The 12,745-nt window shown below is 39.0% G+C and overlaps 2 protein-coding genes across 6 annotated transcripts in view; one reads left to right on the forward strand and one right to left on the reverse strand.

Annotated features, from left to right (window-relative positions):
* ADAMTSL1 (ADAMTS like 1) overlaps positions 1-12,745 on the forward strand; it is a gene marked incomplete at its 5' end in the record, with an annotated part of 171,752 nt that overhangs the window by 48,025 nt on the left and 110,982 nt on the right. Inside the window, 2 exons of the mRNA XM_083883570.1 lie at positions 5,651-5,777; positions 12,506-12,580. Coding sequence (XP_083739696.1) covers positions 5,651-5,777; positions 12,506-12,580 — 202 coding nt within the window. The remainder of the gene's footprint in view (positions 1-5,650; positions 5,778-12,505; positions 12,581-12,745) is intronic.
* LOC310922769 (uncharacterized protein) overlaps positions 1-12,745 on the reverse strand; it is a 31,620-nt gene that overhangs the window by 16,572 nt on the left and 2,303 nt on the right. For 2 of the 5 annotated variants that reach the window (XR_014592484.1, XM_083883571.1), the window contains exon 2: positions 12,044-12,093. Coding sequence is in view for 2 of the 5 variants with exons in the window: in XM_083883571.1 (XP_083739697.1) it covers positions 12,044-12,093 (50 nt within the window). In the remaining 3 variants the exon portion in view is untranslated. Of the gene's footprint in view, positions 1-341; positions 610-3,123; positions 3,334-5,295; positions 5,555-12,043; positions 12,094-12,745 lie in introns of those variants that run through there. The other 3 variants (XM_083883572.1, XR_014592485.1, XR_014592486.1) reach the window with 3 other exon arrangements.

Raw genomic sequence — 12,745 nt, forward strand, 5'->3', positions numbered from 1 at the left:
GAGCAAGATCTGCAGATTGGTTGCAGTGAATTAGTGGTAGATAGGGCAATCAGCAGCCACAAATCAACAAGCTGGCCAGCCATGTTTCATGTGTTGGAAGGTGTGTCTTAGCCACTTAAGTGGCTGTATTTAACAATTGGAGTACTCATCAGTAACTGAGGCTTGTTTCACAGTGCCTGAACAGTTGCAAGACATATTTCTCTTCAATACCAAGCAAGTACACTGATTGCACATGTCACTGGGCCTGTTGTTACCAGCATTGTTACTGTTTGCCTTGCCATTGTGAAAATTGTTTTATGGTCTTCAATTTTAGTTGGATTGTGTTGTGCCTTCACCTGAATTCCTGGGGACCTGGGGGTGTCCTGCCTAGTGCCTGGTGCTGGCCAAGATTGCCTGTGGCAGGATAATGTCATGAAGCTGAGTCAGAAAAGTGCTGGGGCTGTAAAATGTCATCTCAAGGATGTCAGTGCACTGAAGGTCAGATACCTCATCAGCAGGAGGTGCAAGTTCCCATGTCACAGACACCAACCCAAATCCAGTTTGCTGTACAGGCTCAAGCTTATTCTCTCTCCAGTAATTTGAAGAGTAGAGCAGCTCTTCTTGCTGATTCTGTAAAACAGGATTTTGAACCCAGTTGAAATGATGGCTCTGATTCAAAACTTTTTTCAAGCTGATCAGTGACAATCCACTTAAGTCCCACATTGAGCCTTACATTAGTATCTATGTGAAGAGCAACTTTGTTTTTTTCAGATTCTCAGAACTTCTTGTTTGAACTACAGACATGCCCTTTAAAAAACAGAGGGATTTATTTATAATTGGCTAGATTTGCAAGCTTGCTTTATTACATTATTTCCTACCCAGGATTTCTTAATACTGAATAGAAATTATTATGAAAACTTCTTACTTCAGGGCATTTCCAGACTAGCAGGGCTGAAGCAGAACCTGTCATTGCTGGTCCAGTTTTATTTCTGGAAAAATCTGCTAAACTGAGCCAGAGTTCAAGTCCACAAGGGGAACACATGCACTTATAACACTCATGCACGCACTCAGTGAGTTAGTTCCAACTCCTGTTGTGGGGCTTTTAGCCCAATGCATTTGAACTACACACAAGCAGTTGATCTGCTAACTTGATAGCTGTCTTTTTTCTTACAGCATCCTGTAAAAATTATTTTGCAATGTGTCTCAGAGTCAGGAACATCCTTATTTTTCTGTTTTGTCAAAAGATGGGCTGTCAAGTGGAGTAAGGGAGGGGCCTGGGGGAAGAGTCAAACTCAGCATGAAGTCTGGGACCTCAGCCTAAAATGTAATAGGGAAACTTTACCTCAGAGTAGAGCTGTGGTACTTCATGCCAGAAAACAATACAGGCTTAGCCAACTAGGGATTAGCTGTTATTATTCTGGCTTTTTGTTGCTAGACTTTTTATGCTAAATCTATAAGAAGAATTAAAAAACAGGTCACTTTAGAGGTGGTGAAGAAGATCTGGGCAGGCAATTGGTACTCACTTGTGATTTTCTCACTCTGGTACTTCACGGCTGACATTTTCCATACACTGAGAGACGTCCAGACCTCTGCAAAATCTACCTTTACTGCTTTAAGGGCATTTAACTACAGTAGTAATGAGCTTCATAGAAGCATCTTTAGGAGCGCACAAAAGCTTCATCCAAAACTTATCAAACTTATAAGTACACGTTCTTGATTTTAATGGAGTTTGGATTAGATTGTAAGGGAACTCAATGGAGCTGCTTCTGACATTTTGTGTGGTAACAATGTGCAGTTCAAGCCTCTGACCGCACTTTAGCAACTTGAAACTCAAAAGATTTCAGTGTGGAAAGTCTGTGCTTCATTACCCTACTTTAACGGGAGGAAGCTTAACATGTAATAGAAATGAGTATGAAAACTGCTTACTTCAGAATATTTCCAGGCACAATTTGTTGTAGTAATCCATTTCTGTTCCTAGTGGGGGCTTCCTTCCCAGACCTTTATGGATTGAAAAAGATTTCAACTCCCTAAACTCCCCAAGATATATTAAGATCAGAACTAGAATGCACTAGAAAATGAAGTTTCTATCCCACAGAAACTTCAGGATTTCAACACTGGATCCAGTTTCAAACCAAGACAAGGAGTTGATATTTCAAAGATTTTCAGAGAGTGAAATATTCCCTAGACTTCTGATTCAAAAATTTCGTAATTTTGTTTCAAACTTTCCCCCAAAGCATTACTCTGAGCTGTGTATAGGAGGTACAGTATCCTCATTGTTTCCTTTGCTTACCATGCTGATGAAGCAGTGCCTTCCATGGTGCTTGTTTTCCGGACAAGGTCCTCAACCACCTCTCGTCAGGTGAGCATGCCCATAGCTCAGAGTCTTGGCAAATTTCTAGTTCTGCAGACCAAGTCAGTCTACTTTTCTTGATAGCTGGCCTCTCCTAGTGTCTTGCATCTTTGTCATCTCTGATAACAGCCATTTTAAAACCTTCCCTTTGTGTTTTGTTCATGCTATGGGTGGATGCTGAAAGTAACAATTCTGCCTTCCTGTGCCTTGTTAACCCTTTGCGTATTTCTGGGGCAGTGGTGACATATTTTCACTCATTCCATAATCTTTGTCAATGGTTTCTCTGCAGCCTTGATGGACAGTGAAAATAACGTTATGGAAATGACGTTCTCAACTCAGCCATACTTCTGTTTCTTCTGCTCAGAGACAAAAGATCCTGTTCTCATGAACTGTGTATTTTTTCAGGAGCATTTTAATATTTCCTTGTCTGATCTTTTGCTGTCATAAGAGTCCAGCCTGCAAAATGTTGTCATGTAAGAGCACTAAAAACTAATATAAGAGATTTGGAATAGTGTTTTTCATTTTAAAGCATCAGTGACTTCATTTCAAAGACTAGCACCCTTTCTAGTGCATGTAATTACCTTCAAAAGAAGGAAGAATTTCCCTAGGTAGTGAAAAAAGAAAACAAAATTAAAAAAAGGTGAACTTGGGAACATTTTTTATTTCAGACATTAGTTAATCATTCCTAAGTTTTTTTAATGAAAATTTCATACATATTCCCAGAGCTCTGCATATCTATTTAGACAGATAATCTAACAGAGTAAAGAAAAATCTCTGCTGAGACCTTGGGGAGAAATAGGAAATTAATTTAATTTCATCAAAACTTTTAATTGCAGAAAATTATCTGAGACACTGCCAAATGCAGTAGGGTAATATACATTTTGTACATACCACAGAAATGTTGGTAATCACAAAGGTCTCAATACTTCCACTTCGCTCAAACTTCCATTCAAAACACAGCATTTCAACAGAAGGAATATTTTTATGCTGTACACTGGTAATGGCTGTCCAATTAAAAAAAAAAAAAAAAAAAAAAAAAGCCACAATATAACTTCCTTTCACACCTGAGATTTTCCTGGTAGTTTCCTCCACAAGTTGTGATCTAGCTCCAAACTGCTCAGTTTAAATTAACTTTAATGAGGGTATAGCTCATGGCAGTGTGTGAGCTGATGACTCATAAAGTTAAAAGTGCTTTATAGTAGTAAATGCAGTTTTTTGAAATTGGTTACCTCGTACCTGAATTTAAGATCCAAACTATTTCCTATCCAAGCAGTTCACATAGTCATTTCAAAATAGGCAAAGGCATAAAGATTCCTATACCATCCTAAACTGAATTCTTGAGCAGATATGAAAAACTTCCTTCTGTTATCTGAGCTCTCCAGCAGGACCCTTCTCACTGCGGGTGCTAATGATCTCTAATGCACTAGAAAGAAAATCTGATTTGTAGGCATTGTCATACATTTTTCAGATCATGCAAGTGATTCTTTTTACTGTGTTGTCTACATAGGGTATTCATGGAAGTTAAAGCATACCAGTTTGTGTACATCAAAGGTCATTCAGCTCCTGTAGGAATTTTCTTACTCAGAAAAAAAAAATAGATGTGAATCTTACAGAGTACTGTGGATATAAGTTGTGTATCTGTACTTAAAAGTTTTGTAGGGAGTAATCACAGTCAAGATGCACTTATCTTTGCTTCAGTTTTCTATCTATTATTTGTCATGGTGTTTGTAGTATGTTAAAATGTCTCTTGCAGTCTTGATATGACAAGCTTTTTAAGGAAAAGTATCATTGCTGTTACTGTTACATTTTCAGGATTCATTAATTCTCTTAGAGGGATCATAATATAATGTAAAAGCATAGGAGGTTTCCCCTGGTTCTGGCTTGGAAGAAGTAGGTAAAATTAAAAAAAAAATGATAGTTTTCATCAAGCTTGAATCTTTAATGATGTAAATTAAATTAATTATACTGTCAATATGACATAATCAAGGAAACAGCTATTCTGCAGCTAGTAAAATAATGATGTTAGAAATGGAAATTGAATAGCTAAAAGAAAATACTGGTTATTAAAGCCTGCATTTTCACAGATAAATGAAGATAAAGTGTCAAAGCCAGATGTATATCTCACCATAGCAGAGATGTGTACTTCTGCACACTCAGACTTGCACAAATAAGAAATATTAGTCTGAATGTTTAAGTGGGCAAGTTACACATACAGCTTTTATGAGTCTTAATGATAAGTGTCCTATTTGCTCCCATCATTTTCTAGGGCCTAGTTCTCTGATTTAACTAAAACTCAGAAATGCGGGAAATTTTAAAGCTGATAAAAACCACTTAATTTAAAATTCCCTGTGTTTATATATACACTCACTGTTTGGCTAAGAGCCTTAGCACAAACTCATTAGAAGTTATAGACAAATATTTGTTCATTGTTTACTCTGCATGCCAGAATGCTAAAAGGCCTTTCATTTTGTAATACTTAAAGAGACTTTAAGGACTTTCTAAATTTCTTGGATTTCAATTATTTACATGCCAATTTCATAACTTGGTTGCAGAACATAAAGTAAAAGGCCTACATAAACACAGTGTTGAACAAATAGTCCATTAATTTTAAATGTATTAATTATAAATTACTATTTGACTCTCTTCAGAATAAAAAGGGTTTTGCAAACTGAGAAACCTAGTTTATCTATTCAACTCTTAAAATTTTGAACCAAACATTTTGCATGTAGGAATAAAGCCAATTTCAAGCAGGTAATTGCATTCATACAATGACTCTCAATTCTTTTGTTGCAATCATTTTAGCCTTCTTTATCAGATCTTTTACAATGTCTGAACACAGGCATTGACAGTGTGGAATGGGATTATTGTCAAACATAATTAAAACCACATGGCTTCCCCAGCTGCGTAGCAGGTAAAATTTCAGAGCCATGTTACTATTGATCCATGCTGCTCTTTACTTTTATCTATCAATCTGTTTCTTATCTGTCTTTTCATTTGTTTCAGGCTTTATCTTTGTGAAACTCTAAGAAGTGAAATTTCTGATAGGACTCTGACCAAGAAATGTTTACAATGCCCTAAAATAACAACCTCCAACAATATTCTTCCTCTGGACTGCAAAAGCCATTGAGTACTAACCTGTTCACTATCTCTCGCCTGACTTCAGTGCACTTCCAGATTTGCTCAGCCTCTTTCATTGCTAAGGTACTTTATGGCCCTCAAGAGATGCTAAGAGAGAAATTGAGGGCAATTAGTTGCAGAGATGGATTGACCAGTCAGCTGGTAAGTGCTCACATACAACTGCACATCTTTCTTTCTTGCCAGATTGTTGGCTGTGACCACCAGCTGGGAAGTGCTGTCAAGGAAGATAACTGTGGGGTCTGCAATGGAGATGGGTCCACCTGCCGGCTGGTTCGGGGCCAGTATAAGTCCCAGCTCTCTGCAAGTAAACGTAAGCTGTTCCCTCTGTTAAAGTGCTACCTTCTCCTTCTAGTGAAGTTTCCATTTCTTGCAAGCTAGATGTCACTCCACTCTTTTTTGGATACCTGAATAATTGTGGTCAGTCTAGTTGTCCCCGCAGGTGCTTGCCTCTTGGGTTAAAGCAGCCCTGCTCAGACTGTTGGCCAGGTTTTGGTGATGGAGAGAGGCTTGTGGAAAGGTGTCATCAGTATATTCCCCATTACAGATAGGTAATTGCCTGTGAAGATCAGGAGAGCAAGTCCTTTCAACACCTCTCTGGCTGCATTAGCTGGCTATGCATAGGACTTAGTGTACACTGCTGTGACCAGAATAGTTTATGCTGCTCTACAGCAGAGGGGAACCCTGAGGGGCTGGTGGTACCAACCTGGCAGAGTACTCCCTCCAAGGCCTATTTAGCATCACATATGCCTGCATCCTCAGCATGGTCACTCATTTCTATGGGGAACTGAGGAACTTAAGTTGTCAGAAAGTGCCTTCACAGGCATGAGAGATGTCTACAGGAAAACGTGCCCTTTCTTGCATGCTGACCCAGCTTTAATTGAGTGCTAAAGTACCATTAGTGTGCCCCATTAAGTTTATCCTGAACCCCCAACAGGTTTTTTTCAATCTGTTCACAGCACCACAGATGGAACTAGAAAACTTTTGGGGTGAGAGATAGTGTGTGTCCGATCAGTTTGAAGGAAGGATTAAAAGGTGTATTTTCATGCCTATGTAGAGACACCTAAGGAATCACATGTACTAGCCTGAAAACCTGCCCTCAGCCTTAGAATTTAATCAGATCAGCTCTGCCACTTCACAATTGCTGAATAGCACATGACTTTAAAGATTCAAATAGCAGTGTATCTGTTGCAGGCAGTGTGTGTATACTTGTGGCTTCTATAACAGGGAGAGCTGCTTTTTACAAAAGCTTCTCTCTGTCAAAGAGTAACTGCATGGGTATGGCACACAGAGCAGCTGATAGCACAGTGCTACTGTGTTTTGCTCCGTGTTTGCTGAGTGAGAGGGAGAGTAGGAGGAAAAAAAGAGGGAAGGGAAGTTCAGGGAAGGGAAGTTCAGGGAAGTCCAGGGAGGGGAAGGGAAGGGAAGGGAAGGGAAGGGAAGGGAAGGGAAGGGAAGGGAAGGGAAGGGAAGGGAAGGGAAGGGAAGGGAAGGGAAGGGAAGGGAAGGGAAGGGAAGGGAAGGGAAGGGAAGGGAAGGGAAGGGAAGGGAAGGGAAGGGAAGGGAAGGGAAGGGAAGGGAAGGGAAACTATTTTGTAGGAAGGAAAGAAAGGAATAATCCTCATAAGAGTTCCAGTGCTGACACTGAATTGTACATTACAGGACAAAGGGAATAATTCACAAAGATTTAGGAATGGAATTTCACCTCATTGTTAAGTTTTCTGGAATGAGCAGGAAGAGATTTGGAAATCTCCAGGCCACTTGAGACGCAATAGTGTTTGTGAAGTTTTTTTTTGGCAAATGTCTTTACCTGTATGAGTAATTAGTTTTTTAGTTGCTTTGTGGTAAAAAGGTGCTCATCTCTTCTCTGCTGAGGATAAAGGCCCTAATATATTATGCACAGTACTAAAATGTTAGTACCTACTCCCAGTGGTTTCCTATTAAATGTAAAAAATGATATATAGGTAAGAGAGCAGCTGGCAGAGGGCACGATCTTAGACTGAGACAAATGTCAAAAAAATGCTGGAGAATGGATTTTTCAGACACATTTGCCTGTATATAATTGTTATGCAGAGCTAGGAAAATCATAGATTTTGTGTGCAGTCTGAATAAACTGTGTGGCATTATTCACTTCCCTGCTGTAAATATCCATGTTTATATGCAACACTAGGAACTTTGAATCCATGAAAAATAAGTATTTTTTTAATTGAGTTTTTTTAAACCATAAAGACATAGTTATGAATTCCCATATTTGTGAATTAATATGATTTTTTTTGAGGTAGGCTTCAAAATTATTTATGTAAATGCTGTGAAAATTTTGGAATTCTTTCAAAAATCTATTGTGTTCATTTTCTGCATTTATCTTCCCCAGTACTGTTGGCACTTCATCTGTATCTGCATCTTGCTTATTTGTCACTATAAACATAAATACACAAGAAAATCTGGAGTCAGGGCCTGATTAATTTTATTTATCCAGTCATTTAAATGACTGGATTCACTAGTTGATAGCTAAATTTCAAGTTATCTTTATAAAATAATCCTCTTTTTCTAGAATTATGTCTACTTTCTCTGTAGACATAGCTTGTAGTCCACACAGCTGTGTTGATGCCAGTAAGCTTTTCATCTGCCAGCTGAGGAATATCCAACCTCTGCCCCACTCAGGTGAGACCTTACCTGCAGAGCTACCTCCAGACCCGGCGCCCCTCTGCTCTGAACTCTGCCTGGAGGAGCTGGGGATGTTCACCTGCACAAGCGAAGGCTCCAGGGAGAGCTCAGAGCCCCTGCCAGGGTCTGAAGGGGCTCCAGGAGAGCTGGAGAGGGACTTGAGACAAGGCATGGAGGGACAAGACACAGGAAATGGCTTCTCGCTGCCAAGAAGGCAGGGTTAGATGGAATAATGGGAAGGAATTCCTGGCTGTGAAGGTCACGAGGCCCTGGCACACGCTGCCCAGAGAAGCTGTGGCTGCCCCATTCCTGGGAGTGTCCAGGGCCAGGTTGGATGGGGCTTGGAGTAACCTGGGAAGGAATCCCTGCACATGGCAGAGGGTGGAACTGGATGATATTAAGGTCCTTCCCACCTAAACCATTCCAGGATTGTATGATTCTCTGAATTCATGAGATACTTCAGGATGTAATCATGCCACTGATTGATTGACCCAAGTTAAACCCAACCTTTACACAAGAACAGCATCCTGTAGACTCAACTGTTTTCTGTGTGCTTCATGCAACCATGAAGTTCCTACACTCACTACAGTTTGCTACCCAAAAACCAGCAGCCCCCATTAAATACACAGGAATTATTTTACATATTTCTAGGTCATGCAGAAGATGTTGTGCACTATGTTGACCTTCAGTCTCCAAAGTCCCCTCATTAGAATCCTAACCAATGGTCTCATTTGGTTATGTGCTCTATCTGTGGTCTGTCCAAGGGATTAAACCCGGACTGCCATGCAGAATTAGAAAAACCAGAGGGGAAATGTACATCAGTGACTAGATATCAGCAGAGGTGTTCTTTGGCCTCGCTTGGGACTTTTGTTTCTCTAAGAACAGTATTCAATCTTGAGAACTGTTCTGGGAGTTGGACAGTTGACCTTTATTCCAGAGCTGTCCCAATAGTTTCTGAAGCTGTTTATATCTCAGAATGATTCCAAACACAGTCTTGAGCACATCAGTCTAAATTAATTTTCTCTTGGTGCTCACGTTCAGTTCCCTTCTCTCTGTTGTTTATATCATGCAAAGGCATAAGAGAAATAAATTCATAGAGCTTATAAACACTTAGCATTTCCTATAGAAACAGCTTATTCACTATTTATAGGGATAGTATATATGTCCCAGTGCCATCAGAGACAGAAACATAGTAGAGCAGGATGTGGAGTGACATTGAATTCTCATCTACATTTTTATGCAAAAGAAAGCACCTATGTCGATAGTTTTGTAAGACTAATAATAAAAAAGCTACAAAAGCCTTCATTCATTCCAGAAATATTCTTTTTTCTTAGGTGGCTTGGGTGGCTCTTTAGAAGTCTGCAGAAAATGCATCTTTCTCTTTTTATTTTATATCATCTTTAGGAAACTGTGTATGTCCTTCCTGTGAAGATAAGCTGCATTTAAGCAGGCTTCTTTGTATTCACCAAGAAGCTAGAGAGTTAGTCCCATATGTTGTGAGCACATTCTGCTGATCACCTAGTGCAAAGTTGGTATTTCTCTAAAACAGGACTGATGTCTACTAGCAAAATAGATTAGTTTTAAAAGAGACTCATGGAAATTATAATGCTGTCTAGATATTCACATAATTACTCTTGTTATGGCTATCAAAAATAGATGTGGTTCCAGATTTCCACTGAATATCGTAGTGATCAGGAGATAGATAGAACTCCATTTTTCATCACAAGAACTGACAAACCGTTTCAAAATTCAAATTAAAATCTAACACTAGAAGAAACATGTCTCTCATGGGAATCTGATGTACCTACATGACATTTAACTTTTGCCTAAAACTTTGCACTTTCTTTTTAGCACTGAGCACTCTCCTCTCAGTTATTTGGGACCTTCCTTTGCTTCCCTATGTATGGTCTCCAGAGAAAACCAAACACCTGTTAAAGCATTTTGTGTCTTTTCCACACAACTGCTCAACAGTCTGCCTCTGCTTGTTGCTGGAGAGAGCTGTGACTAAATGTTCGCCTGCTTACTTTCACGTCTCTTCACAGGAAATGTCTCCTCCTTATCACTGTTAACCTCAGGAAATTATCCTTCAATCCCCACTGCTTCTGCTTTGTGAAAGCAGGAAGCACTGTGATAAGCATAAATCCCACTGAGCTTTGCATTTCACATAAAGCATGCTAGGATTTCAAATGGAGAGCAACTACAAGATCAGGTGAAATATAGCCCTAGCAATACCCTGGGGCAGAAGATGCATGCTGAGAATATAAGCTCACATGGTCCTTAAACTGTCTGGGTTTTCTGTGACATGTCAATGAGTTATTAACTCTGCAGCACAGAGCTTGTAACTGAGAGACAGTCAGATATAATAATGGCATGGGACTGTCTTTAAATAAGACCTACAAAGCAGTCATTAATATTGGGGGTTTTTTAACTTTTTAAATTTAAGTTACTGTTTTTCCACACTCATTCCAAAAAATTTTAAATATATACTGCAGAAATGATATATTGTACTCTAGTATTTTGTTCCCCAAAATGGATAAAATAATTTATCCTACTGGGTACCTTGAATCTGAATGCCAGAATGGTAGAATAAAGCAGTATTAGAATATCAGTTTTTAATTAATTTCTTAGAAATTGAATATTTGTCTTTCTAAATAGAAAATTTGAATTATCTATAGTTATAAAAGATTCCTAGCTTTGCTGATCAGTGTGGTATCAGAGGTGCGTATTAACAAAACGTGTGTTGAGTTTAAACCCAGTGTTACAAAAGAATTAGACACTGAAATATTGGATAGTTTGAGAAAACATATCAAATCAGAACTTGAAAATGGGACATTATTCAGAAGTGCCTGAAAATTTGAGCAGTCTTTATGTCTACACAACTTTGTGGTACTTAGAGAGACTGCTTACATTTCTGCCTCACTTCTGGGATGGTAAGGGGAAACAAAAGTATGAGTATTTCATCTCATAAAGCTCTGAAATATAAGAGTGTCAAAAATTCCTGTGATGCATTACAGAATTTAAAATTTAAAAGTTCACAGTTTTTGAGATATTATGGGTTTTGATGAATGGGTGTATTGGAAGAATAAATGTATTGCTTAAATTTTCCTGTTTCTGGTAGTGTTTCCTCTCTCTGTTGACTCCACACCTTTGATATAAAATAACAACATCAATGACTATTTCACTAGTAAGTGAGAATCCTGATTTAGGTCGATTCCGACAGCTTTCCCAGTTTGGTCTGGTCAGAAGTGTAAGATCCCAACTCATATGTTTGAATAAAAGATAAGATGCTTTTATTGTCTGAGTTAGCCTCACCTGACAAAGCAAAACATTGTTTTGAAAGAAGAGCTGTGGCTCCTGCTAAAAGGCGTTTCATGACATAGATGCGAGCAGTTCTAATGAATAAATAGTGAAAGAGACTTTGTCCCTCTCACATCTGCCACCTTCTTACTCCCCAGAAAAATCTTTTTAGGCATGCATACTTTTTCTTTCCCAACTTCAAGTTATATGGGAAGGAGGCCGAAAGGACAGAGAAAGGTGAATGAAATATGCTGGTTAGTCCAGGTCAGCATTCTCGGGGCATGCCACTTCATAATGCAGGTATAGAATTTTATATAATCTTTCTGTGTCTTTCTGTCTGCCTTCAGGACATTGCTGAGTTTACCGCCTCTTCAGAAATGCTGACCTAACTAACTTTCACAGCTGCATGTGACCTAGATGTAAATTCACACCTCAGTTTAAATGCAATTGGCAAAGTTCCCAAAGGCTTCATAGTTGCCGATCCTGCTGTAATACCTATTTACACGACAGTCTTATGGGCTTCTGCTTTTCCAGGGGCTTTCTGCTAGTAGTGTGGAAAGGGAAGTAGAATTATAGCACCTAGGATTATTAAAATACGAGGTGAAAGAGATTACATACCTGAGAGCAGTAGGGGACCACCACATAGCCTGGACAGGATCGCGAAGAAGCTGTGGAGTTTAAGTGGGAAAAAGTCAAGTGAAAAATAGGAAAGCTACTCTGGTTAAGCATCAGATTAAGCTTATGTTCTCTGCTTTGCCACAAACATCTATTCAAAATACTTGAGAGTTTTAAGTGGAGCTGTGATTAAATAAAAACTTACTAGTTACTCATGAAAACCATAAGCAGTTGTGAAGGACTTGGGGATAAATAAAATCACCAGTTTTAGATTCTTGTAAGCAGAAGATTCTTACTGCATTTAACAAGTTATTTTTTCAGATTTTTAGTAATAATTCTTGGCATTTTTAATTGGCCCTAAGGTTTTTCTTTTGACTGCCTTGTAAACACCTCTTTCAATGCTTATTTGAAAACAGATGGGAATTTCCTTGCTTATTTACTCCATGCATTTTTGCCTTCCCACAGTGGATGATACAGTCGTTGCTATTCCCTATGGAAGCAGGCAAGTTCGCCTCGTGCTGAAAGGACCTGATCATTTATGTAAGTAGAAGTTTGTGTAGATTTGTTTAAGAGAGCCTTGCTAACCTGCAATGCCCTGTTTACGCAGTGGTGTCTGGTTTCCCTCTCTCAGATCACTAATTTCAACACACAGATGAGTCCTGCTCTCAGTTTTCCTCAGACCCAGTTACATCAGTGGTACAGTCT

Source organism: Zosterops lateralis, assembly GCF_965231275.1.
Source record: "Zosterops lateralis genome assembly, chromosome: Z".
NCBI classification, from domain to species: Eukaryota; Metazoa; Chordata; class Aves; order Passeriformes; family Zosteropidae; genus Zosterops; species Zosterops lateralis.